At 32.3% G+C, this 27,985-nt stretch overlaps 3 protein-coding genes across 5 annotated transcripts; 2 read left to right on the top strand and 1 right to left on the bottom strand.

The window, feature by feature from the left end:
• The first annotated feature begins 7,415 nt into the window (after positions 1-7,415).
• On the top strand, positions 7,416-13,169 carry LOC105954212 (Metallo-hydrolase/oxidoreductase superfamily protein). Of its 3 annotated transcripts, none has more exons than XM_088826169.1 (13): positions 7,416-7,850; positions 8,876-9,023; positions 9,152-9,306; positions 9,729-9,911; positions 10,250-10,325; positions 10,452-10,529; positions 11,078-11,163; positions 11,244-11,317; positions 11,906-11,951; positions 12,049-12,158; positions 12,264-12,441; positions 12,694-12,766; positions 12,846-13,169. In XM_088826169.1, exons 1-12 carry the CDS (start codon positions 7,578-7,580, stop codon positions 12,757-12,759), a joined length of 1,473 nt encoding a protein of 490 aa, XP_088682295.1. In that variant the 5' UTR covers positions 7,416-7,577; the 3' UTR covers positions 12,760-12,766; positions 12,846-13,169. The 3 variants fall into 3 exon arrangements, with proteins under 3 accessions (XP_088682295.1, XP_088682294.1, XP_088682292.1); XM_088826168.1 differs by having other exon boundaries at positions 7,476-7,850; positions 12,694-12,761; XM_088826166.1 differs by lacking the exon at positions 12,694-12,766 and having other exon boundaries at positions 7,496-7,850.
• Positions 13,170-13,816: 647 nt separating this feature from the next.
• On the top strand, positions 13,817-16,094 carry LOC105954213 (glycosyltransferase BC10). Its single transcript, XM_012977887.2, has 2 exons — positions 13,817-14,488; positions 15,254-16,094. The coding sequence occupies exons 1-2, from the start codon at positions 13,937-13,939 to the stop codon at positions 15,896-15,898; spliced, it is 1,197 nt and encodes a 398-aa protein (XP_012833341.1). The 5' UTR covers positions 13,817-13,936; the 3' UTR covers positions 15,899-16,094.
• A 61-nt stretch (positions 16,095-16,155) lies between these two features.
• LOC105954214 (leucine-rich repeat transmembrane protein kinase family protein) lies at positions 16,156-19,383 on the bottom strand. Its single transcript, XM_012977888.2, has 2 exons — positions 17,852-19,383; positions 16,156-17,020 (listed from the first exon to the last, which is right to left on the bottom strand). Exons 1-2 carry the CDS (start codon positions 19,227-19,229, stop codon positions 16,344-16,346), a joined length of 2,055 nt encoding a protein of 684 aa, XP_012833342.2. The 5' UTR covers positions 19,230-19,383; the 3' UTR covers positions 16,156-16,343.
• Positions 19,384-27,985: the final 8,602 nt, after the last annotated feature.

The following is a 27,985-nucleotide window of genomic DNA, read 5'->3' as shown; positions in this document are numbered from 1 at the left end:
TTTCAAATCTTATACTCCCTCCGTTCCATTTTAATTGTCGTTTTTTATAACCTTGCACAAAGATTAAGAATTTTATTAAATGTATTTTGATTTTAGGAAAATGTATGTTTTTAGACTAAAATGACCTTGTCTTATAATTAATAAGAGAGAGAAATTAATTGAAAAAAACGAGTTAATAAGGGTATAAACTGGAAATTAAATAATTAATGAAGTGTTGGAAATTTAAAGTGACAGATAATATGGGACAAAAAAAATTCTCCAAAGCGACAGATATTATGGAACGGAGCGCCACATTATATTTTCATATAAACACAATGAAAATACACTCACACACACAAACAAATGTATATATGCATGATCAAGGTGGTATATACACGCATATTTGGTTCGGTTTTCGTTTCACTTATATTTTTCTTCCCGGAAACGAATTTGTGTTTGTTTATCTTTTCAAACAAAATTCTCATACTAATTCTAAAGTTTATCTCTCCATACATAATTTGACTACTAGAGTAAAAAGATATATGACTGATACAGTAAAAAAACTATATATCTTAAATAAAAAAACAAACAAACATCATTTTATTTTATTTCAAATTCTTCTTCTAAAACACATTTTTTCAAAAAAAATTAAACATAATTTAACTGATACACTATATTTTATTTGATCTCAAATCATAAATAAAACGTTAATTTCATTCTCAAATTATTCTCTCAAAATAAATTTTCCCGGAATAAAATGAAAAAGTAAACTCACGAAAAACATTAAGTGAGAAGAATAACATCGTAATAATGAATTTTGTGAGTGGCCAAGTATGAATTCCATTGTCAAATATTAAACAAAAGAGAGTGTGGTATGCTTATGGTAAACCCACATTATTCAATAAAAATATATATACTTTAATTTCCCACCACCATAATCTTTCTTGTCACATATATATTTATTCTTTCTTCTTCTGCTTTATCATTTTCATACATATAATTTTTGTGATAAATCCCTTTTTTCAATTTTAAACATAAAGCACGCTTTTAAGTGATCATTGAGCTTTTTCTTATCAAAATAAGTGAGTGAGATTATCATAGGGAAAATTAGAGTTTTCACCCCTCAAGTTTGCATTGGATTCACATTTGGTCCCTTATGTTCATAAAGAACACATTTGGTCCTTCATGTTTGAATAATTTAACACTTTTGGTCATTTCCGTCAATTTACTGTTGACTCCATCAATTAAAGCAGTGACGGGCACACACATGATTCCGTTGACGGAAACTACTAAAAGTGTTTGATTTTGAAAATATCAGGGACCAAATGTGTTTTTTATGAACATAAGGGGTAAAATGTAAAATTGGTGCAAACTTAAGGGACGGAAGTTGTAACTTTCCTGATTATCAAATATATATGCTATACTCCTAACTCAAGAGAGTTGTTTTTAGCCTCAAGTGCTTAGAAATTTGCCACCAGCTCCATTTAGTAAGTAATCATTATGTTTAATTAATAATGTTTTTGTTAGTAGCTGTTTAGTAGGATGAAAGGCCGCATTCTGTTCATAATTCTTCTGTTCATACATGATCTTCTAGAGAGAGAAAGAGGGGCCAACAAAGAGAGGAGAGAGAGAGAGAGAGAAACTATTCTCACATTTTTCTAGTTCTGTGTTTCAATTAGCAAGCATGAATATATTAATGTGACCTGTCACCGTTTTAGGTTAAGGTAGTGTCTTATTTTAAGAGAAGTAGAAACAAAAACTGGTGTTGAAAACATTTTAAAAGTAATTCTGAGCCTAAAAAAGCTCAGAATCACTTTTCAATTGTTTTTGTAAACATCACCTAAGTGTTACTCAAAATTTCGCGCACATAGTAAATAAAATTAATAAAAGCGCATGAATCTTGAAAAAGATATATACTCCATATATATGACTTCAATATTCCAGTAAGAATTAAAAAATGACAGATAATATTAAATAACTTTCTTTTAAAATGACAGTTAATTTTAAAACGGATGGAATAATTAATTAGATACATTATTTTCAAAAAAATATCATGACAGTTAAGATTGTGGAGTCCTTATCTATTTTTGATAAGTGCAAATGTGAGTCATATCTCAAGCTGTGAGTGAGGCTACTCCACTAACTTCACAATTCAGGTCTTTTTTAGTTTCAAGGGCCACAAAACAGGAGAAGCATATATATATATATATATATATATATATATATATATATATATATATATACATATATATATATATATATATATATATATATATATATATATATATATATATATATATATATATATATATATATATATATATATATATATATGAACATGAAATTATGATAATTTGTAAATGGTACACACAATTCTCCAATGAATGATATGAAGTGAAGAGACAGATCTACAAATGGAAATCCAGTCAGAAAAGATGATATTGTGGCATATATACAGGCACAATGAAATGATGCTGGCCAATATGGAGGCAAATTTAAATGGTTTTTACTTGTGGTATTGTTTCAGTTTTTCAAACTATATGCAGTAGATATTCAAATAATAAATCATAACTTGGTTAATTAAATGTGTACGTCTAATGAGAAAGGAATAAAAACGAAAATTAAAAATGAGAAAGGAATAAAAACTAGAAAGGTTTACGTCTAATGGGTCCACACAAGTAAAAGAGTATATCTAACGAGAAAGGAATAAAAACGAAAATTTAAACAATCCTACCCCAAAACTAGACATGACCACGGTTCGGTTCGGTTCAGTTCGGTTCCGATTCTGGTTCCAAACCGCTGGTTCCAATTCCGATTTTGGAGGGACCGGAACCGAGCCAAATATTTCCGATTCTTTATGGATCTAACCGTACAACCGGCCGGTTCTTAATAATATTTTTTTTCTTTTTTTATTATTTATTTAATTTAAAAAAAGACTTAAAAAATAGGTATTTTTTTTAAACAGTTGAAAGAATACTTAGAAAACATAATATTTAAAAAAAAATTACTTCAAGTTTTTTTAAAATACTTAAAAAAATATTTTTGTACTTTCAGAATTATGAAGGAATTAGTTGCAGTTTTAAAAATTAAAAAAGAAAAAGGAAATAAATTGAAAGGTTTTAAAAAGGAAAAGAAAAGAATTAGTTGTAGTTATAATTGATATATAAATAAGGGTAAATTACAAACACCCCCTGAGGTATGGTCAAATTACAAAAAACACCCCTCTTGTTTAGATAATTACAACCACCCCCTCAACTCCTCAAATTTAGTGGAATCTTCGAGATTATATGGAATATTATCACTTTTGTACCCGTTTTATCCCATTAAAACTCTACATTATGAAGCAAGATGATCATCATATGCGATTTTTAGCTTGTATATATCAGTTTGTGGTGCATCGGAAACTGTATTTTTACATAAAACGAGTACAAACTAGAGCACATTTCATGGAATCTATATGATTATGTTGAATTTGGCACCATAAGTGTGGAGGTGTAAGAAAAAAATCATAGTTGAGGGGGGTAGATGTAATTATCCAAACAAGAGGGTTTTTTTTGTAATTTGGCCATACCTCAGGGGGGGTGTTTGTAATTACCCTATAAATAATAATAAAAACGGTTAGGCCGGTTCTAACCGGCGGTTAGCGGTTACAAAAATGGGAAAGCTGAACCAAATCAATTTTCCCAGTTCTGGTTTGGTTAAAAAACCGTTGACTTCGGTTCGATTCCAATTCTGGTTCTAACCGAACCAGTGGTCATGTCTACCCCAAAACTATTACAAACAGCCCCAAAAGAGGTGAAAAAGAAATAATCAAAACTAACTTTAAAGCACAAGGACATATACCTATCCCTACGTTGCATGTCTCCGTCGAAACTGAGGAACTCCTCTACAATCTAGGATTTTATTTGCTTTTCAACTGAAGGAGGGAGCTCTTTCCTCGAACCAAACTCCACGCACTCGTGATCAAGATCGTTGCTTAAACCAAATTAACCATCAATCGTCATATATTTTTGTACCTATATATACATTAATACATGCATGATCGGTCCGAATCTACCAAAACTCATCTGAATTTGTCGAACAAGGTATGCAACATTCCAGTTTGACCGAGATCTTTCCACCACAAATTTCACAGCGATGAGAGAATCGCTGTCAAAGATGATATTGTTAAACCCTAATTAATTACACACTGTTATCGCATCGATCAAAGATAGCTTCCAACTCAGCATGCAAAATATCCTATGGAAGTATCTATACCAAAATCCATACAAAGAACAACCCTGATGATGATCACTTAACATACCTCCCCCCATACATTACCATATTTCGCAGCATCAGTATTATATTTCAAAAAACCTACCTTAGGTTTAAGCCGTCCAATCCATGTCTCTTTTTGAACTGAAGTTTGCATCTTTTTATGCGTTTGAGGTAATATTTATGTTATTTATTTGGTGATTCTTTCTGCTTATATTTGAATTTTTAAATATTTTCTACGGTAAATTACACCCACACTCCTGAGGTATGCTGAAATAACTTTAAGATTTTTGTGGTATCGGTAATTACATTCACCTTCCCTGAAACATAATTAGAAACTCTAATGTGACAATGCATTACATAGGTTATTCCGATAGAATTCCAACGAACTATTAGTTTCAGGAAGTGGTAGTGACAACATAGAGTAATGGGTGATTTAAGAAATGTTGGAGGAGTCATGTCACCTCCTATCTCTATGTTGTCTCCACTATTTTTAGATCCACCACTTGCCAAAAGTAATAGTCCGTTAGAATTATATCGTAATAACGAATCTAATGGATTATTCGATTAGAGATTATAACTATGTTTCAGTAGGGTGAGTTTAATTATCGATACCACATAGACATTGACCTTTGAATCTCTGAATCTGTTTCTACAATTGTTTTACATTCGGCGCATATTTCGACGACAATGGGTTTTGCCGTCACAGGTGTATTTGTTCCGACAATCGGAATTTGACGGGCTACCTACCGTTGGATTCCTTTCGTCGAGATCTATTTTTTTATGGTAGTTTCGTTCATTTTTTATTGTCAAATTTATTTTTATAGTTTTTTTCATTGTGAACGCCGAACCTTAGGTGGTTAGTGGCGGCTAGGGTTTTGGAATGAAGCACTTAGAGTGAGGAGTCATTGGCGGTTTGGTCTAAAATTCGTAGCATTATTTCGCAGCTATGACCCCTCTCTCTCTCTCTCTCTCTCTCTGTTTGTCGATTTTTTTATGTTTTGATGTTTCTTCAATTTTTGTAAATTTGCACTAAAGTAATTTATTTTATTTCAATTTTGCAATTGCACCTTAATTAACGGAAGCCATTGATCCTCTTCTTCAAGGTGTCAACCAATTTGATTGAAGTTGTAGACGAATTTGATGATTTTAACATCTGCTTCAAGTTGCAGAGTTTCTACAGATTGTGTACATTACTACATTACTAGTAACATATTGTAACATGTAATAAAATATGCATGTAATTGTGCATTTCGACTTGTATTTGTTGGTTATGATATAAATATTTAAATTGTGAATTTATATTGTTGGTGTTTATCATTTTTTTTGTATAAGCGCTGATATTTGTGTTTGTACATAATTTGTCGACTAAAAAAATGGGTAAAAATAAAGAATATTAATACAAATTACTACAGTTTATTACAGTTACATGTAGTTCTTTTCAGTGCAGTAAACATATCTTTTTTTTTAAATAAATTAAAAATAAATAAAGGATTAATAAAAAAATATACATATAAAAAATAAAAATAAAAAAAAACTTTTTTATAAGAATAAAATAAATAATTAGCGAAAGTACGAAATGCATGACCAGAAATGCCAAACGCGGGATCATTAATACTAAATGCAATTTGAGTGAAAATTGCATATAATACTTTCCCCTCACCAAGGGTATTTTTAAGGATGATTTCCGCCTTATTCACGAGCTCGAGGACTAAGGCCTTATGTCGTGCAGGCGCATGTCAGGACGCAGAATTGTGGTTTAGAATCGTGATCGAGGATAAAGTAATCGAATTTAAATAGCAAATTCGACCTCTCTTTGACTATTGTAATATAAAATATATATTGTTTCTTTATACTTTTGTGTTTCTGAAGATAATTTAGGAGGAGTCCCTGGATTTGATGCGAACAAACTTGTTGGAATACTTGAAAAAGTATTATAATTAATTTAATTTGTATGTTATTCACTCATAGAATTATCTTATTTATAATAAGGGATATATACAAGTCTAGTTAAAATCTAACTAGAACTCCTAATCTAAATATAACTTTATAATAATAATTTTAATTATACTAACAGCCTGTTCAAACTCAAGGTGAGTGATAGACCAATTTGAGGTTGTTAACTAAATCATAATGATGTCTTTTCAGTTGAGGCCTGTATAGTTTGGAAGTCCCAACGCTTGAATCCGTGCAAAATTTCTGACAACTCCAACGATCGTATAGTTTCATTCGATTGAATCCGTGCACAATCTTCCCACGTAGGCGGAACTTACTAGAATGCATATTAATATGGCGAACCAATTTTGTTATGCCTTGCGATGGTAATATGGGAAACCGTGGAGCATGGTTTATTTCGTCGTCGGCACGTTGCTGAGATTTGGAGTAGTCAGCCCCTTGGGATGGTACCGCCTGACGAACGAACCCCTCTCATTCCGGCAATGCGTTGACCTGTTCCGGAGGTCTCTCTCCAAAGAGCTTTTTGATCTGGCCATGGTTATTTATTACAAGATTTCTTATGAATTGGGACTTTTATTATTATTATTATTATTATTATTATTATTATTATTATAAGTATTACTTTCCTATTAGAGCAACTCCAATGGGAGTATCAAAATGGTTAAGTATTTTGATATTCTACCATTTTATATGTAAAAATATATTCTGAAAATTGAGTTATCAAAAAAATAACCACATAAACATCCTATCACAAAATGACACGTGGCAATTACAAATAAAAATACTACAAAACTTCCAATTAATTATTAATTTTAATGACAATGGTTGGAGTAGATAAACTATAAATAAATATTAAAATATTATCTTAATTATCAAATGAGTATTCGATAATCCAATTTTGATGTTTAGCATTGGAGTTGCTCTTACTATTAGTATTACTAGTATTGCACCCGTGCGATGCACGGATTGCACGGGTCAATTTAAAAATAATAAGAGTTTTAGATAAAATAATCGAATGCACCTTTGAATATATTTGATATATATTACGATATAATGGGGGAAGAATAGTTAGTATTCATTTTATTTGATTCAAGTGCTATAAATTAAACAAAATAAATGATAAAGTAAAATATAAATTATGATTGTTTGTAATATAAAAAATAAGATACATCATATGACATAAATCATATGACCTAAATGCTAGACCAATAAAAAAAAATAACAGTAATAGTAATAGTAATATTATTCCTATTACTATTAGTATTATTGTTATTATTAGTATTATTATTGTTGTTGTAATTATTGTTTATATTAGTGACAGCACAACTACCACTGCCAAATATCTCCAGTCTTTTGAAACAACTGCAGCAAATTTTCAACAAAACCAAATGGGCACTCAAAAAGTGAAATTGGCGGTGATGATCAAAAACCCATCAAACGACGTCGAATTACTCATCGTAAAGCAAACCCCACCCCCCAAATTCAACGATCCGGAGTACGATTCTTATCAGGATTCCGATCTTTGGGACTTGCCTTCTCAGCAATTATCACTTCTCGATAGCCCATTAATAATCAGTTCTTCTCTAGTTCAAATTGAAGCTGACGATGATTCTTCGTTGGAATTACTTAATCAGTTTGATTTTGATTCTGCTGTTAATCAGGTATTCCGCTGAATTACAATGCAGTAAACTGTTTTTTCTCTTGTGGGTTTTATTTTTAAGAGTAAATTACACCTGCACCCCTAAGGAATGCTAAAATAACTTTAAGGTCCCTATAGGATTGGTAATTACAGTCACATCCCTGAATCAATTACCGGAAACAACATTTCATGATATGCATTATAATTGTTTTTCGTGGGGCCGTTAGTGCTACCACGATTTTTTTTATAAACCTTATATAAATAATATGGATTTAAGAAATGTTGGGGAAGGCAAGTTAACAACCCTAGCTGTATGTTGTCTTCACTACTTCCTGAAACTAATAGTCCGTTAGAACCGTAACAAAATAACTTATTCAATGCATTATTAATTCAGTTAGAGTTTCTAACAATGTTTGAGGGGGTCACTGTAATTATCGATAATACATGGACCTTAAAATTATTGTAGCATACCTCAGGAATGTAGGTGTAATTTACCCTATTTTTAATTTTTTGAATAGTTCTTTATTTTTCTTTTTTTCTTTTTTGAATTTTGAATCTTGAATTGAAATACACATTTCTTGAAGTGTGGGAGTGCTGGAAAATGATGCCTGGAAGTTAAAAATAGGTAGCATTGTAAAACTTATTAGTGCGATGATCCAGAAAATTTATAGCTTTTTAATGATATATATATAGATAGATACACACATATACATATCTATAGATGTATCAGAAAAGAGCAGAAAAAGTAGAGTCAAATTAAGGGTATTATTGTGTTGAAATTATAATTGTCCAAGTAGTTTTTATCGTGTGCACAGCATTAATTTTAGATAATGTGCACTCTTTCGGCGGAAATTTATTAAGTCCGAAAAGAAAAGGGCTAAAAATTTGGCAGATCGATTCATTCTACTTTCTGCAGTGATTGATATGAATTCATGACGAACTGTAGAAGTTCAATCCCGTTATAGATTAGATCCTTATAGAACAAGTTCTGAATTGCACTATTATCGTCTGCAAAATTTGAAAATCCTCAAATATTTTTTTATGTAGGTTCTTGGTCAAGTGGGATTCGAGAAAGACACTAAGGCGAGGTGGAAATTCTCAAAGGTTGTCGAGGAACCTGAATTCGGACCCGGGATTCCATTTAAGACTATATATATTGTCGGAGAATTGGAACCTCGTGATTTTAACTTAAAAGGTTTGTTATTTGCTGAATTGTCGCTTTTTAAGTACATTATTTTTTTCAATGGCTGATATCTGAAGAAGCTTTTCGATTAATCCGATTAAATGTAAAAAAATCTTGTTAATTTGTGTTAACTGCTACAGAGTGGTGCAAGTGGATGAGCACGAAAGAATGTGCGGATTTGCTTGTGGAAGTGAAGCCTCGTAATGATCGTATAGGGCCACTAGTTGTTGTCGGCCTTATGAACGATTCGGTGCAATGTACGAACTTGAATATTCCTCCCACTTTAAGATGTCAGGTTAGTCTTAATTTTAGTTCGATTCTGCGTTTGATCTGTATTTCCGTCGTTTTATTTTCCCTTCTTCCCTTTTCAATTGTTATTTAATTCGGAAAATTATTATAAACCAGGCCATGCTAAAGAATCTCGATACCTATCGTAGCGTTTTGCACGGTTAAATTGTCTATCCAGTCACTATAATGTTGAAGTAGACAGGTGTTGTTATTCGAACATTTGAGATGCAATGAAGATCCTAAAATGAAGGTTTTTGTTTATAAATGTATGTCGATATTTCATTAGCCTGCAGTATTAATAGTCGAAACACCCCGTATTAACTTTGTTTTGGGTTATTGATTGTACTAAAATTACGCATCCTGCATCGTAAAAATATATGTTTTTGTTGCAAAATTACATCGTTTTTTTTTCTTTCCCTCATTCGACAGGAATATCCGCCAGGTGTTAAACTTATTCCAATGAGAAGCAGAACAGCGAAGCCTTTCAACACCACAAACTTGATTGTATTTGTGCCCGGGACTACTTACAACGAATCGAGCGGTGATAATTTCGTTGCGAGTGGAGATGCACTCATTATAGATCCTGGATGCAACTCTACTATGCACAAAGAGGTATATTATTATCGTCTTTTTTACGCGACACAAAAATACTAAGTTTTTATTTTAGTTTATTTTTTTAATTGCTGTGATTTCTTTCTGGGTGGTCTTACGAAATAGAAATATCTTGGAAACAAGCTTACCCTTCTAACGAGTTTCCTGCATATTTTTTAAATCGACGACTTGGTCTGCATCGAATTAGATTGTTGTTCCGAAGTGATTTATGAAAGGGCTTATTCTGTAAATTTTCCGAGTGGTTCATTTTTAAATATGAAGTACACTTAGTACTAATTAATTAACACAAATTTCATCTTTCTTATGATTTTATGACCTTCCCTTGTACTAACTAACAGCTGGAACAAATAATTACTGTGCTCCCGCGCAAATTGCTTGTGTTTGTTACCCATCATCATCATGACCATGTCGATGGTAAGCCATTTCAGACAACTCATTTATGATTAAAAATTATTTTATTTACATAAACATTTTCTATTTTTGTCACATGTTTAAACGAGTTGTATAATCAGAAAAGATTATGTTTTGATGTTCTTACAGGTCTCTCCGTTGTCCAGAAGTGCAATCCAGATGCTTCTCTCTTGGCTCACGAAAACACGTTTTGCCGAATTAGCAAAGGTCTGTGGTGTCTTTTAGTGTTTTACTTTTTTTTTTTTATTAAATTTTTTTTTCTAGTTAGGTGGTGTTTGCAAAAGCTTTTTGAAAGTGATTATGAGTTTTTTTTGCTTATAATATGTTTTTTAGGTGTTTGAAAAATTAACTTTTGTTTTTGCTTCTCTTAAAATAAGCTGATTTAAGCTACTTTTTTAAAAGCATCCCTGAACCTGCATTTGCTATTTAAGTTCATTTTCCAGAATATTTGCAAACACCCCCAACTTTTAGAAATAATCACTTAAAACCAACTTAATTCACAATCACTAACTTCTGCTTTTAAATAAGCATTTGCAAACACCACCTTAATATATGTTCTGTGCATTCTTTATGAAACCTAAAACGTGGAAGGCATACCGTAAAGTTTGTTCTTGATGAGTGTTATGGCTGAAGTACCGTCATAGTATATACGTTCTTGTCGAGTAAACTAACTTTAGATTATCAGATCAGTAATAAAAGTAATACCGTAAACGAATTATCATGCTTAATATTTCTAATAATTGTTTTTGATACAGATGATTGGTCTTCGGGATATACTCCAGTTCTGGGATCTGAGGAAATTTGTATTGGTGGCCAACGGTTGAGACTCGTTTCGGCTCCAGTAAATCTCATGCACAATGCCGTTTTTTCATTATCCTTTTTATTCTTTTTTTATTTTTTTTAATTGTTTAAAAATCTCAGGGGCATACAGATGGCCATTTGGCATTGCTTCATGTCACTTCTAACACATTGATAGTTGGGGATCACTGTGTAGGGTAAGTCATTAATCAAGGGTAAATTACCGCTACCCCTCTGAGGTTATGTCAAATTACGAAAAAAAACCCTCCTGTTTGGGTAATTACAACCACCCCTCAACTATGAATCTTCTTACACGTCTACCCTTATGGTGTCAAATTCAACAGAATCGTCTAGATTCCGTGGAATGTTCTCTAGATTGTACTCGTTTTGTGCAAAAATGCAACTTCTGATGCACCACCACACCACCACAATCTGATATTTACAAGTCAATAAACACATCTTATGATCATCTCGTTTCGAAATGTGGAGCTCGAATTGGTAAAACGGGTACAAATTGGAAAATATTCCACATAATCTAGAAGATTCCACTAAATTTGACACCGCAAGGGTGGATGTTTATGGAAATTCATAGTGTAAGAAAATTCATAGTTGAGGGGTGGTTATAATTACCCAAACATGAGCGGTTTTTTCGTAATTTGACCTTACTGCAGGGGGTTGCCGTAATTTACCCTTTAATTAATAACAATATGATTATGAATATATAATGGATTCTTTATGATCAAGAATTCCATCTCGAGATGTGTGACTGATGAATAATTATTCAGCCAAGGGAGTGCCGCGTTGGATATAACTTCAGGTGGTGATATGACTGTAAGTATACTCGTAAAATCATCTTAAATTATGAAAGGTTCTATATTATTTTAATTATAATTCTTTCATCTATAAATCTTTCGTTTCTCGTATGTAGGATTACTTCAGCACAACATACAAGTTTATGGATCTCTCACCGCATGCACTAATCCCTATGCACGGTAGAGTTAACATGTGGCCAAAGCACATGCTCTGTGGGTATCTTAAGTGAGTCGTACAATCTTGAAATTTACTCTTTAAGGAGTCGTAGTTACACTATTTTAGATATATTTTATTGCTACTTATGATAACATACCTTACCGAAATTTTCAGAAACCGTAGAAATAGAGAATCGACCATCTTGAAAGCCATACAAGAAAATGGAGCCAAAACACTGTTCGAAATTGTAGCGTATACGTATGCTGACGTGGATCGCAGTCTATGGATCACTGCTGCATCGAACGTGAGACTCCATGTGAATCACCTTGCGCAGCAGAATAAACTACCCAAGGTAAAAATTTCCATTATTACCCTTCATCTCGTAAAATAAAAATAAATACTTGACGATTAATTTAACATTTAATGAATAAGCACTAGCTTTTCTGTTCTTTATTTAAAAAAAAAAAAAAGATAATTGAACTAGTGAATGATGCTTATTTTGTTGTGTGTATGTAACATGGCATAAAGTTTGAAATATAAATTATTTAAATTGGAACGGACTTATCGAATTAGTCACGAAAATTTGCTCTGAAATTACATGCAGGATTTCTCACTAGAAAATTTCAACAGAAGTATAGCTGAATTCACAGGAAGCGTTGTAAAAATATGAGCGTGAGGTTTTTCTCGAATATTATTTGAACATAAATATGAATCGAGTTGAATATTCTTGAAAATTCCCTTTTTTGTCATGTCCAGGAATTCTCGATGCAGAGATTCGAATCGAGTTGTAAGCTGAATTTCTTTTCGAGATGGATGTGGGAATATGTATGCAGTACTCTCTCTGTAAAGAATCGTCGTCTGCAGTTAGTTACAGTTGTGGGTGCAGGAGCTGTGGCTGCCATTGCTGTTCTGTACTCCGCTCGGGAGCTACGGAAAAACGTATAAGTGAAACCCAAACTAACGAAAACTCTATTATATATTTATGTTCTATGATCGATCCAAATATTTAATTCGTACAATAGTTGCGTTCGACTTGCTTCCATCAATAGATCAATAAAGGTATTCTGAATTATAGTGTTTCCTTCTTTTTGTTTCTTCTTCACCATGCAAGCTAATTGTGTATTACTAGTTCATGCATTTTTTTTCTTTTCAAAACAGCTTATAAGCTCCTAAAATTTGTTTGACAAAATTTTCAAAAAAAGTTCTTAATTTTAAAAGAAAAGCTGTTAATGAGCTTATAAGCTATTTATAAGAAAGTACATCCACCCAACTTTTCTCTAAAAGATCTTATTTGTTCATTTACTAAAACACTTCAAACGCAAAATTACACTCAAATAGCTTATAAACTCTATATCCAAACACTTGAAAATTTATTTTATGAAATAAGATCTACCAGCTTATTAGTTCCTAAAAACATCTTAAAAGATATATATAAGTTTATAAGATGTTTTAAATAAGCTTAGCCAAACAGCCACTTAGCAGATTGATGATTACCTTAGCTTTGAAACATGCAATTTTCACCACTACAACACATGAGACTGCATGGCATCCCCCACTTATCACTTTTGCAGCATAAATAATCTTCTCAATCATACCATCATCAATTCATCATCTCTCTCTCTCTCTCTCTCTCTCTCTCTCTCTCTCTCTCTCTCTCTCTCTCTCTCTCTCACACACACACACACACACAAATACACACACCATTCTTGTTTATGCAAATACTTCCCATGTGGGTTTGTGCTGTTGTGCAAGATCTTCCATTCAGCTTGTTCATACTAATATGAAATGCATATTCCAGAAGAAAGAAAACACACACACACACAAAAAAAAAAAAAAAAAAAAAAACAATGCATGTAAAAGAACTCTCCATACGCATCAAAAGAGAAGCAAAAGATGGAAGATTCCAAATCGCTACAACCATAGTCTTCTGTCTATCGATTGCATTTCTCGTCTTGGTCCTAGGTATGGTAATCAACGACCACTTCAAAAAATACGTTATTTACGAAGATCTATCCTTCTCGTCTCTAAACGCTTTTCCTCCACAAATATTCACTCCCTCTCAATCTCCAACACAACGATGCACGCAAAAGTGCAACACTACTTCAAACAGGTCGTTCGAAGAATGGATTTCTCCGAAAGATGTTTGGCATACGATGAGCGATCGAGAATTAATGTGGAGGGCGTCTTTGGTTCCTCGTATACTCGATTTTCCTTTCAATCGAACGCCGAAAGTTGCGTTCATGTTCTTGACTAGGGGGAAACTACCGTTGGCGCCACTTTGGGAGATGTTCTTTAAAGGGAACGAAGGCCTCTTCTCAATCTACCTTCATACCTTGCCGGAGTTCACTTACGAGCCACCGGAGTCTTCCGTTTTCTACAAGCGCAGAATACCTAGTAAGGTACACACACATTAGAAAGGGGCGACTATTCGAAATACCATTTTTTGCTTAGTGTAAGACCACCCAAAACAAATCACACTATTACCCTTAATGGAACACAAGATCACACACACAAATGCTTGTGACTTATAAGCAAAAAATGGTATTGCAAATAGCCGCCCCCATATTGGAATTTATATGTATAGGGTTTATTGCATTTGGCACCACCAGTGTTTACATCTAATTTTAATCCGAAATTTTTCGATTCTGGAACAATATTTTTCATTCCGAATTTCGAACGTTCTGATTCTGATTTTTTTTCGTCTTTTTTAATGGAAGTCGGAATAGATACTTCCGATTTAAAATTAGATTTTTTTTAATGGAATCGGAACAATATTAGATTTCAATTTTCAGTCCGATTTCATTTTAGGAAATATTTCCCGAAATTCCGATTATTTTATGAAAATAACACTTATAATATCAATATTAGTATGTATTTTGTATTAGGTGACTACAAATTTGGAATTTCCAAATTCCACCGATTCCCGATTCGAAATTTTTTCCAGTTTTGGAACAATTTTTTTCGTTCCATTTTCCGAAATTCCGCTTTCCCATTTTTTCGATTTTTTAATGGAATTGAAAGTTTTCCACATCTGAAAAAAAAAATTGATTTTTTTAAAGTACTATTTCCAATCTGATCCGTTTGATTTCCAACCCCCTAATCGAGACCTAGAGTGAAGCACATTCTACATCAATGATTTATTTATTTAATTTTTCTTTAAACAGTTGGTTCAGTGGGGAAGACCAAGCATGATCGACGCAGAAAGGCGCCTTCTCGCAAACGCGCTTCTCGACTTCACAAACCAAAGATTCGTACTCCTATCAGAAACGTGCATCCCTCTATTCAACTTCTCCACCATCTACAACTACCTTATCAACTCCAACCAAAGCTTTCTAAGCACCTTCGACGATCCCCGCCCGATCGGGCGGGGCCGCTACAACAAACGCATGGGGCCCGCAATCTCTTTATCCGACTGGCGAAAAGGGTCACAATGGTTTGAGGCCAATAGGGAACTCGCAATAGCAATAATATCCGACGTCGAATACTACCCAATTTTTAGAAACCATTGCTTGCCACCTTGTTATATGGATGAACACTACTTGCCAACTTTGGTGAACAAAGTTTGCCCTAATTTGACTTCGAATCGGACCGTTACATGGACCGATTGGTCCGAAGGTGGGTCCCATCCTAGGATGTTTATGAGAAACGATGTCACCGAAGAGTTTTTGGATCGTGTTCGGAGTGGATTTAATTGTACTTACAATGGGGAGATGAGATCAATTTGCTCCCTCTTTGCAAGAAAGTTTCATCCTACTACTTTGCAACCTTTGCTTAGGATTGCCCCTAAATTACTAGGTTTCAATCCCTAGATATATGCTTGGATCTTACAATGTTGTGTCATAATTCTCAAACTACAGTTTAACCTCCATAAACCAATGCAGTTGGAACCAGGGAAATTGTATTAATTTACCGAATTATTAAATTATCAAGTTAATAATTTAACGCATTTTCACCGAGTCAAGACTGAGAAAAACTATTATTTAATCGAGGTTCTTAATTTATCGAGGTTCTATTGTAGAGTTTTATAGTTAATTTAATCTACAATGACAAAACACACACACACAGATGAAGTTGTAAATTCAACAATAGCTCACATCATTGTCCAAGATTTCAAGAATCCAACTCCCAACTACCAACTACCAACTAAAAAAACTAAACTTAAACTCAAGAAAAAAATACACACAAAAAAACTTGGACAAATATAATACGAAAATCAACAATCTACTAAATCTAGAAATCAACCGCATCCAATCATCATTCGCTAGCTCTGCACGTGTCCTCAGAAAGCACGGAAGGCGAATCGGAAACCAAATCAAGATTCTCGTGCGAGGGCGAAACCTCCACACCCCTCAACTCCTCAATCATCTTCACAACATAGTTCATCTTCGGCCTCTGCTCGGGCGAAGATTGAGTGCACGCCATTCCAATCTGCAGTAACCCCACCATCTCCTCTTCGATATCTTTATACCTCATCAGCTCCAAATCGAACACCTCAGCGGTCCACTCCTCCCTCACAACAGACTGGACCCACCTCGGCAAATCCACCACCCCACTGTACCCCAGCCCGGGCCCAGCACTGTCAACTATCGAAGGGCACTTTCCCGTCAGGAGCTCGAGTAACAGTACGCCGAACGAGTACACGTCGGATTTCTGGGTCAGCTTTTTGCCGTCGAGGGCGGCTTCGGGGGCTCGGTAGCCGTTGGATTTTGGGGCGGACGAGGATGCTGACGTGGCGAACATGGACAGGCCGTAGTCGGAGAGTTTGGCGGTGCCGGATTTGTCGATGAGTACGTTTGTCGATTTGATGTTGCCGTGGACTAGTTTGAGCGGCGGCGATGACTTGTGGATGAAGGCGAGCCCTCGGGCGGCACCCGCTGCTGTTTTGAGCCTCGTGGTCCAGTCTAGCGGAGTTCTACCGGGGCCTCTGTTGCCTGTTAAAAAAAAGTAGACACATTACATTCTTTAGCAGAAGCAAGAAAACGCAGATGTTTGTTTTTCGGGCCACTGACATAACTGCAAGTAATGAATGCAGTATGGTTGATGTGGTAGACAGTGGTCCTAACTAAGTGAAACAAAAGCAGATAAGATATAGTGTGCCTTTCTTGTCATCCCGATTTGCCAACACATTTTTTTAAATTAAAATCTCGCAATTATACGAAAGAAGATGATCTTCGATTCCCGTTTCTTAAGCCTAAGAGAAGAGATAGTTATCGAACTGCGACACACCCGGTAAAGGTTATTACTTTCAGCAAAAGTTTAGGACCATAAGTAAAACAAAGCACAACTAGAAGCTAAGAAACGAAATGATTATAGTAAAAAAACAATTTCGAATATGACAATTCTACCCCCCACCGCCGCACGTGCGCACACTAAACCAAACATTAGAGCTGCTACTTATATTGTTTACTATGGCAGTAGCATCATCTTCCACTATACTAAGTCCACTACTTTTCGAAACAAAACAACGGGCCCTTTGAATTCAACCACCAAATTGGCGTTTCGACTAAAAAGTCTTTGACTCTACACATGCAACAAGCTAAGCATATAAATTGCAGTAAAAACAAACGAACGATTAAAAATAAATAAAATTAAATCAAGAACCCCCATGTGACAACATGCCATCACTTAACACGATTTTATCCCCACACTCAATAATTTTATACTCCAAAAACCAGACCCCATGTCTTAAAAAAGTAAGCTCCATACTTTTCAATTAATTACAACACGTCAGCAAAAAAAACCGAGGTCGGAAAATTGCTTACCGTGAAGCAGCCAAAACAAGTTGCCGTTCGGCATGTAATCGTGGACGAGTAATTTCTCGTCCCTAGCGAAGTAGTAAGCTTTCAATCCGACTAAATTCGGATGCCTAAGCCTCCCCAAAACCTCCATTTGCTGCTCGAACTCTCGTTTCCCGTTCACATTCAAATCCTTCAATCTCTTCACCGCGACAACGTTCCCGTCGTCGAGGATCGCCTTGTACGCCGTTCCGAATCCGCCTTTCCCCAGCATTTCCGCGGAGGCCCTCAATAGATCCTCCAGCTCGAACCTCCTCTCCCCGTCGAAAAAGACCATTTTGCCCCTCTCGTACCCGGATTGGGTCGGGTTCGGATACGGGCTGGACGAGTACACTATCTTCTCCACTTGGGATGAACCGCTGCTTTTTCCGGGCTTCGTTAATTTACTAGAGTAGTTTTTCCAGAAGTAGCAATACAGAAGCAACGAAACCAATCCCAGAACCAATACGTCTCCGACGATTATCCCGATTATGGCAATGGAGCTGATTTTACTCCGGTGGCTGCTTCCGGATTTTCCGGGAGGGTTCGTCTCCGCCGGAATTGCGGTGGGGGAGGAAGAAACAGTCGGGCTCAGCGGGGAGGCCATTGCCCCACCGCCGGGCTGGGTCGGGTTGGTCGAAACCGTCTTGCATTTCTCCAACGGCGGCCCGCATAAACCCGGGTTGCTCCAGAAAGACGAACCGGGGAAGCCCGAAAGGGAGCCCGGTATCTGGCCCGTGAACCCGTTTCCGGAGACATTGAAATCCTGCAGGTTCGGCAAGTTCAGACCCGAAATGGGTCCGGCGAACCCGTTTTCTTCCAGCCGCAGCGTCAGCAGATGCGTCAGCCGGTTTACGGGCAACGGCACGCTCCCCGAGAAATTGTTGTACGACAGATCGAGGCGGTAGAGTTTCGACAGAGAGGATAAGGAGTTAGGGAGGCCGCCGGAGAAGCGGTTGTGGGAAAGGAAGAGGAGTTTGAGGCTGGTGAGGGCGGAGAGATCCGGAATCGGACCCGAGAACCCGTTTTGCTTGAGGCTGAGGACCCGGAGTTGGGTTAACGAGGTGAGGGAGGTGGGGAAGGGGCCTTGGAGATTTGAGTTCTCGAGGACTAAACGGACGACCCGGTTGCGGAGGCAGGAGACTCCGACCCATGCGGCGGCGGTTGTGCTGCATGGGTCGGAGGAGGAGTTCCAGGTGGTGAGTACGGCGCCGTTTGGGTCGGCGGTGGATTTGAATGTGAGGAGTGGTTGGGTGTCGGGGTGGTTGTCTGACGCGGCGGCGTAGTGGAGGAGGAAGAGGAACACGGCGGCGGGTAGTGGGTTTGGTTTTGGTTTCGGTTTCTGGGCTGGTGGTGGTGCCGCCATTGTTGGTAGTGTGTGTTGAGTGTTGAAGAGAGAGAAAGCTAGAGAGAGAGAGAGAGAGTGTTGGGGAGTGGGGAGAGAGAGTGGGGAAGAAGAAGAGAGTAAAGACCTGATGGTGTAATTAATGAGGGAAAAATGGTTTTAAGGAATTTGGGCTAATTAATTATTTTTTTCCCGTTGAGGTTTTAGGGGAATAGACGGTTGAAAAACACCGTTTTAGTCCCTCACGTTTGCAATGATTTCATATTTGGTCCTCTATGTTCACAAAAAATATATTTGGTCCATTTTGTTTCAAAAGTTCAACTTTTTTAGTTTTTTTTCGTCATTTTTTCATTAAAATCAACGAAATTAAGTGTGTGTCCATCAATGACTTAGCTGACATACTAATGGTTAATTGACAGAAATGACAAAAAGCGTAAAATTATTGAAACGTGAGGGACCAAATATGTTTTTTTGTGAACATTGGGGATCAAATGTGAAATATGTGCAAACTTGAGGAATAAAAACTATAATTTTCCCGGGAATAGGCCGCAATGTAGCTTTTAAAAAAAGAAACAAAATTAAAATAGAAGTGTGTGATTTGTTTTGTTGATATTGCACTCGATGAAATACACCGAATAATCTTGAACGGATGATTTTTTAACAAATATGCAAATGTCTTAATTAAGCTTCAAAGGGGGTGTGTTAAATCATATAATTTTAATAGAAATAAAAGCCAAATAAAATTTTTGAACACTAAAAGAATATAAAGAATGTATTATGAGCTTTCGTGTTCTTTACACTAATAAGTTTGTAAAGATCTTTATACAATATCTATTTAGACAAAAGTTTAAAGATAACAAAGTTATGATGAATGCCAAAAATTTAAATTCAAATTCTATTTTACCTATGTATCACATAAAACATATATAATGTCTATAATTTTGAGCCATGAAACTCGGAAACTTAAATTAGAAATACGTTAAAACTATATTTATTTAAGATCAAAATATTCAAGTATTACATTTGAGAATACGACGTTCTTAAGGATGACCTAATTGGTGGAGTAAAGAAAGTGTGGCATCTAACGAACCAAATTCAATTATGTCTAACGAATCGAATTCAATAATTTTGTTAAATATTTTTTAGGTCCGATTCAGATTGTCAAAAATAACTCACTCGTTGCAGTTTACACTTCTCGCATAATTTGTAATTATTAAATTCAAATGTGATGTTTATACAATGAACATATGTCATTAAGGATAAAGATACTCGTTAAATTTAACAACTTCCTTAATTTGATTATATATCACCTACTATAATTACTATAATTTAAAAAAATATCAGCTTATGTAACAGAAAAAAGTAATCATAGCATATACTTAAAACATGATTTTCACAGTGGTAAAACTATTTGAAATTAATAAATCATAAGTTTTAACCATTTTTCTGCAATAACTAAATTGGGTTTAACGTACATCGTTAATCACACTGCAAAACATGTAAAAATAATGAGCTGCATTCACAGCACTAAATAGATGAGAAAAAAAAAACAAATTACGGCCACCCCTGAGTTATAGTCAAATTACGAAAATCACCCCTCATGTTTGGGTAATTATAGTTATCCCTCAATTATGTATTATCTTATGAAAAGATCCTTCCATAGGTAAATCAAGGGATGTTAATTCGGTAAACTCGAACACAAATTTCCGTACGACAACATTTCATATTGTTTACCAAACTAAATACGGAATTTGGTTCGATAAATAACCGAATGACATAAATTTTATGTAAAAATATTTAAAATGAGGGGTGGCTAAATTAGCCAAACAAGAAGGGTTTTTTCGTAATTTAGTCATACTTCAGGGGTGACCGTAATTTGCCCAAAAAATAATAATTATTATTATTAAAAATATAAATACATCAGGCTCTCTCAACTCCTATTTTTTTTTTAACAATATATATTGGGTTTTTAAAAAATTAATTAACATCCTTAAAAAAGAAATTCATTCATCAGTAAGGGCCTGTTTGATTGCACTTAATACACCTCTTAATGAGCAATATGCTGATTCGATAAGCATGAAGAGGATTCAGTACATTTGGTGATGAGTTCTGAATGACTCCAAATGACTCTTAATGGTTCAGCCCAAAGATATGTGCTGACCGAATCAGCCCAATGTCTGAATGTGATTTGGACATATTGACCCTTAATCAAATTAACTAATCTATTTATTGTTTATTATCCTACTTTTTTTTTTTTTTTTTTTACTATTCTACTTTAAACGATTGATTTTCTTCTTCAACCTATATTTTTCTCCGTTAATATTTTCGAAAACCCTAAACGACGAGACAATGTTACTTTTAGCTGTTTTATTTTAAAAGGTTACTTTTTCTCTCTATTTGTTTGGCATTTATATTTCAAATTGTATTATAACTGTAAAAATGTTTGATATCTACTAAAAATTCATACTTCGCTAATTAAGTTAATTAATCAAGAAAAACGAATTTTTTTTATACAAATATGTTGCTCATAATTTAATTAACAGAATATTTTAGATTTTCACCAAGGCTATAATGGTAAAATAACATTATTCAGAGATTACTTGTCTATCGCTATCAGATGAGCTTAATGGTTCAGCATTCAGTATACAGAAACAACTCTTAGTCATTCAGATGTGTTTTCAGCATTCAGCATTCAGTGCTTAATCTTATCAAACGTACCCTAAACCACGTTTCAATTGGCAATGAATCAGTGACAGGGATCAATTAATAAGTTATATATAAAGATTTGTTAAATGCTATAATGCAGTACCGATTTCTTATTTATTTTTGTTTTCAGAAAATATAAATTTTTTTGGTCAAATTAAATTAGTTGATTTTATTTGGTAAAGTGTCAACGGCACATTACGACACACGATTTATATTTTAATTAACATTAACAGTTAATTTCTATCAAAAAAAAACATTAACAGTTAACGAGTAATTAATTAATTATAAATGTATTAGTGGATGAACCGTTTCAACAAACCGGGATACTGCCTAAAGGTGCATTTGTCTTCGTCTCCACAACTTCTGACAAAAAGGTGCTACTTTAATTTTTACCACTCATAAATAATTAAAATATTCGCAGTCATATATCATTAATTAATTAATTAATTAATTGCTAACTGTTAATTAATTAGTAGTTAATGAAATTTTAACAATACAGCTGGTTTCTAGTGAGTTCCTTTGATAGATTTATTCGAATCTTGGATGGATGATTTTTTTACAAACATTGACTATTAATAATTAACTAGTAATTGTACCCGTGCGATGCACGGGACAACAAATTGCATTCTTTTGATGTTGTAAGAATATAAACAAACGTTTGATGTATCGTATGATCAAAATTCTATTATACTGGAATATTATTAAGTATACTACACACACAAAAAAAAGGACATAACTTTACCGTTGAATAATTTTCCAAATGAATTGAATCAGCTAATACCAGTAGATTGAAAATTTGAACCAGGAAAAAAAATCATCAATTATGTCTTCCATGTTGAGCTTAAAAGTAATTAGATTTAATAACTAAGTTAACATAATCAAAACTAAATTATCGACAACATACCATCGTAAAAGGCCATCTATACATCTTGCATCGGAACTAAGCCCTTCTCCACTGCCTCATTTTAAGGTTGTTTTGCCACTGTAATTAACAATTGGAAAATTAAGAAACAAAAATAAATATAAACAATAAATTAAATATCGCATACAAACAATAAGTCTTGAAGGTCGACATCCAATAGCTTGTGGCTCCGCCCATTTTTGGTTAATTTTCTCAAATCATCCCTTTCAATAACATGTCCAATAACATATAAAATGAAATAATTGTTATACATAAAATTTGAAAACTTTGGTATAAATTAATGAAACACATAATTTAACAAAATGAAATTACCTATAAGCCATGATGGAAAAAGATGTAAACTAATTGCCACACATGCAATAGGATGAAGAAGAAGATAAGAAACAAAATCTAAACTCGGGTTACCAAAAGAAGAAGCCTTAGGTAGCGAAGAAATAAAATTCAAATGTTGCAGACATTCTGTAAAACGATGTCACAAAATTCGCTAGGGATGAAAATCAGATTTATTTACCCTTTTCTGTAAAAATCGAAAATCATATTATTATAAATAATATCTAGGAGAATTTGATGAAAATCGATAATAATATTTAAAATAATATTTCGGAGATAAAAATTTGATAAAGAAATCAAAAAATAATATTTAGGAGATAAAAATCAAAAATAAAATTTAAAATAATAGTTAGGAGATAAAAATTTGATAAAAAATCGAAAATAATATTTCAAATAATGTTAATGAGATAAAAGTTGATAAAATATGAAAATAATAATTAGAATAATATTTAGGAGATAAAATATGATTAAAATCAAAATTATTATTTAAAATAATATTTAGGAGATAAAAATTTGATAAAAATCGAAAATAATATTTAGGAGACAATAATCTGATAAAAAACGAAATTAATATTTAGGAGATAAAAAACTAATAAAAACATGATAAAACTCGAAAAAAATATTTAAAATATTATTTAGGAGATATAAATTTGATAAAATTCGAAAATAATATTTAGGAGACAATAATCTGATAAAAAACGAAAATAATATTTAGGAGATAAAAAACTAATAAAAACATGATAAAACTCGAAAAAAATATTTAAAATATTATTTAGGAGATATAAATTTGATAAAATTCGAAAATAATATTTAGGAGACAGTAATCTGATAAAAAATGAAAATAATATTTAGGAGATAAAAAACTAATAAAAACATGATAAAACTCGAAAAAAATATTTAAAATATTATTTAGGAGATATAAATTTGATAAAATTCGAAAATAATATTTAGGAGATAAAAATCTGCTAAAAGTTGAAAATTATATTTAAAATTATAGTTAGGACTTAGGAGATATAAATTTGATAAAATTAAAAAAATATTATTTATAATAATATTTAGGAGATAAAAATTTGATAAAAATAAAAAATAATATTTAGGAGACAAAAATCTGATAAAAATAAAAATTAATATTTAAAATAATATTTAGGGGATACAAATATGATAAAATTCAAAAATAATATTTAAAATAATATTAAGGAGATAAAAAATTGATAAAAATTGAAAAAAAATTACAAATATGACATTAGGGTTTCTTAGGGTTGCCCTAGCGTTTCTTTCTTTTATATATAAGATATCTAGGAGAATTTGATGAAAATCGATAATAATATATAAAATAATATTTAGGAGGAAAAAATTTGATAAAAAAATTCAAAAATAATATTTAGGAGATAAAAATCGAAAATAAAATTTAAAATAATAGTTAGGAGATAAAAATTTGATAAAAAATCGAAAATAATATTTCAAATAATGTTAATGAGATAAAAGTTGATAAAATATGAAAATAATAATTAGAATAATATTTAGGAGATAAAATATGATTAAAATTAAAATTATTATTTAAAATAATATTTAGGAGATAAAAATTTTATAAAAATCGAAAATAATATTTAGGAGACAATAATCTGATAAAAAACGAAAATAATATTTAGGAGATAAAAAACTAATAAAAACATGATAAAACTCGAAAAAAATATTTAAAATATTATTTAGGAGATATAAATTTGATAAAATTCGAAAATAATATTTAGGAGATAAAAATCTGCTAAAAGTTGAAAATTATATTTAAAATTATAGTTAGGACTTAGGAGATATAAATTTGATAAAATTAAAAAAATATTATTTATAATAATATTTAGGAGATAAAAATAAAAAATAATATTTCGGAGACAAAAATCTGATAAAAATAAAAAATAATATTTAAAATAATATTTAGGGGATACAAATATGATAAAATTGAAAAATAATATTTAAAATAATATTAAGGAGATAAAAATTTGATAGAAATTGAAAAAAAATTACAAATATGACATTAGGGTTTCTTAGGGTTGCCCTAGTGTTTCTTTCTTTTATATATAAGATATCTAGGAGAATTTGATGAAAATCGATAATAATATATAAAATAATATTTAGGAGGAAAAAATTTGATAAAAAAATCCAAAAATAATATTTAGGAGATAAAAATCGAAAATAAAATTTAAAATAATAGTTAGGAGATAAAAATTTGATAAAAAATCGAAAATAATATTTCAAATAATGTTAATGAGATAAAAGTTGATAAAAAATGAAAATAATAATTAAAATAATATTTAGGAGATAAAATATGATTAAAATTAAAATTATTATTTAAAATAATTTTTAGGAGATAAAAATTTGATAAAAATCGAAAATAATATTTAGGAGACAATAATCTGATAAAAAACGAAAATAATATTTAGGAGATAAAAAACTAATAAAAACATGATAAAACTCGAAAAAAATATTTAAAATATTATTTAGGAGATATAAATTTGATAAAATTCGAAAATAATATTTAGGAGATAAAAATCTGCTAAAAGTTGAAAATTATATTTAAAATTATAGTTAGGACTTAGGAGATATAAATTTGATAAAATTAAAAAAATATTATTTATAATAATATTTAGGAGATAAAAATAAAAAATAATATTTAGGGGATACAAATATGATAAAATTCAAAAATAATATTTAAAATAATATTAAGGAGATAAAAATTTGATAAAAATTGAAAAAAAATTACAAATATGACATTAGGGTTTCTTAGGGTTGCCCTAGCGTTTCTTTCTTTTATATATAAGATAAAAGAATAATATTTTATTAAATTTAAATTTTAACCACTTCTGCCTATTTATCATCCATCCAATATTGATTCTAAAACAAAATTCTGAAAATTGGTTACACTTATTACATGCAATGTTGTTGGAATTTGAATTTAAACTTTTTTTTCTATTTTCTAGAATTAAATTAGAGAAAATCATCTTAATTTGAAACTTGTTTCATAATGTCTTGAAATTGAAAAAAAAAAGAGTTCTTTTACTTATCTAAAAGATTTGTTTGGAAGATTTTGTTAGATTAAAATACAAATTTTAGTCAAATTTTTTGACTTAAGATGATTTAATCACTATAAAAAAAAGATGAGCTTGCGATGTGTGCAAGTTCGTGTCGTTGCATCTAGTGAGGTGTCTATGACTCTATGCGTCACACAAGTTTGTTGCTTCAGATGAAATTATGAGTGTCGTACATATGGTTCATACGTAAAAATTGACGATAAAAATAGATTTTAGGCCCGTAAAAATTGTCTAACTTTGAAGCGTATTATTTTCCAAATCTGATAATTAAATTCATGTCGTTGATTACTAATGGTATTTCGATAAAATAATATCGTCGGAAACTTACCAAAAAATATTTTGAAAAAAACAAAAGAGTGAAATTAAGTTTCAATTTTTTAAATAAAATGTGTTGAATTTAATGCATTTATCTTCAAGTCCCTCCGTATAATGTAAATTAATATTTTAAAACTACATATTGTTCTTCATTATATGCAGAATCTACAAAACTTCATAGATATTATATTTCTATAAACTTTTTTTTTTAATCTAGTTTATTAGTGTAGTAGTTTTATATTTCTGATAATGGCTTAAAATAGAATAATTATAGTCTTATGGAGTAATATATTTCTAAGTAAGAGAAAGAAAGTTATATATTATGGGCGTATGTCCCATTTTGCATGGGAAATCGTAAAATTAGAAAGTGACAGAAATAAAGCAAAAAAGTTGGCATATTGGAATCTCTCTCTATAAAATATACGAATTCGTACTTAACACTAATCATTTGGTCTAACGACAAAAGAGAAAGTTAAAATTAGATAAGGGATTATTTTACAGTGGCACTGTTCCAAATATGACTAACTTTTTCCTTTTTTTTTTTTGGCTTTACATTTTTCTCCTATTTAGTTGGTGTTTGTAAAAGCTTATTTAAAAGCAAAAAATAGTAATTAATAGTTAATTGAAAATTAAATGTTTTTTTTTAAGTTGGAGGTGTTTGCAAATTAGTTAGAAAAGCAACTAAATAAAAAAAAAATGGCACATATATACTTTTAAATTATAGTTTAAAACAACTTATTTTTAAAGAATCAATACATAAACAAAAGTTTGTTTTATAACACGTAAAAACATATTATGTTCAGAAAAAAACTCATAATCTATTTTTAAAAGCTTTTGCAAAACAGCCAAACACCACCTTAATGTTTGCCGTATGTTTCAATTCCGATTTGTTCGATGCTACACCCGGTGAAAAACACCGGGTGGGTCTTCTACTGCCACGTGTCTCTTTTTTTGTATTTTATAATAGATTCCCCGCTAGGGTTTACCTTTAGGGGTTTTAGAAAAATAAAAAAAGAACACGTGGCAGCAGAAGACCCACCCGGTGTTTTTCACCGGGTGTAGCATCGAAGGAACCTTCAATTCCACTCTCGTATTTATGTTTGTTTCCCTATTACTAAAAATTGAAAATGTCTCGTGACTGTTTTTCTTTTTTTGGGTAAAAATTATAAATTATGGAATCGTGCAAATTTATATTCATTCAGTATTTGGCAGGGGCGAGTCCACCCTTGGGCAAGGGTGGACTCTCAAGCCCACTCTCATTTTTTTAATTTTCCCCCTATATTATACTCTATTTCTATTTAGCCCACCCAAATTTTATTTACTAGCCCACCCAAAATTTCATTTAATGCAAAAGAAGCCCCATATTTTATTATTAGCCTACCCAAAATTTAAATTAATACAAAAAAGTCCCAAATTTTATT

This window comes from Erythranthe guttata, chromosome 12 (genome assembly GCF_056151865.1).
Source record: "Erythranthe guttata isolate IM_541 chromosome 12, IM_541, whole genome shotgun sequence".
Classification (NCBI taxonomy): domain Eukaryota; kingdom Viridiplantae; phylum Streptophyta; class Magnoliopsida; order Lamiales; family Phrymaceae; genus Erythranthe; species Erythranthe guttata.
Note: the sequence above shows the minus strand (reverse complement) of the source record. Positions and strands in the feature narration are given on the sequence as shown.

What these genes read in the sequence shown, in the direction of transcription:
- LOC105954212 (XM_088826166.1), top strand. Translation starts at nt 7,578, where the DNA reads ATGGGCACTCAAAAAGTGAAATTGGCGGTGATGATCAAAAACCCATCA. An exon ending in TTGATTCTGCTGTTAATCAG is followed by an intron (nt 7,851 to 8,875) that starts GTATTCCGCTGA and finishes TTTTTTATGTAG; the next exon opens with GTTCTTGGTCAAGTGGGATT. An exon ending in GTTTTGCCGAATTAGCAAAG is followed by an intron (nt 10,530 to 11,077) that starts GTCTGTGGTGTC and finishes TTTTTGATACAG; the next exon opens with ATGATTGGTCTTCGGGATAT.
- LOC105954213 (XM_012977887.2), top strand. Translation starts at nt 13,937, where the DNA reads ATGCATGTAAAAGAACTCTCCATACGCATCAAAAGAGAAGCAAAAGAT. An exon ending in AGCGCAGAATACCTAGTAAG is followed by an intron (nt 14,489 to 15,253) that starts GTACACACACAT and finishes TTCTTTAAACAG; the next exon opens with TTGGTTCAGTGGGGAAGACC.
- LOC105954214 (XM_012977888.2), bottom strand. Translation starts at nt 19,229, where the DNA reads ATGGCGGCACCACCACCAGCCCAGAAACCGAAACCAAAACCAAACCCA. An exon ending in CTTGTTTTGGCTGCTTCACG is followed by an intron (nt 17,021 to 17,851) that starts GTAAGCAATTTT and finishes TTTTTTTAACAG; the next exon opens with GCAACAGAGGCCCCGGTAGA.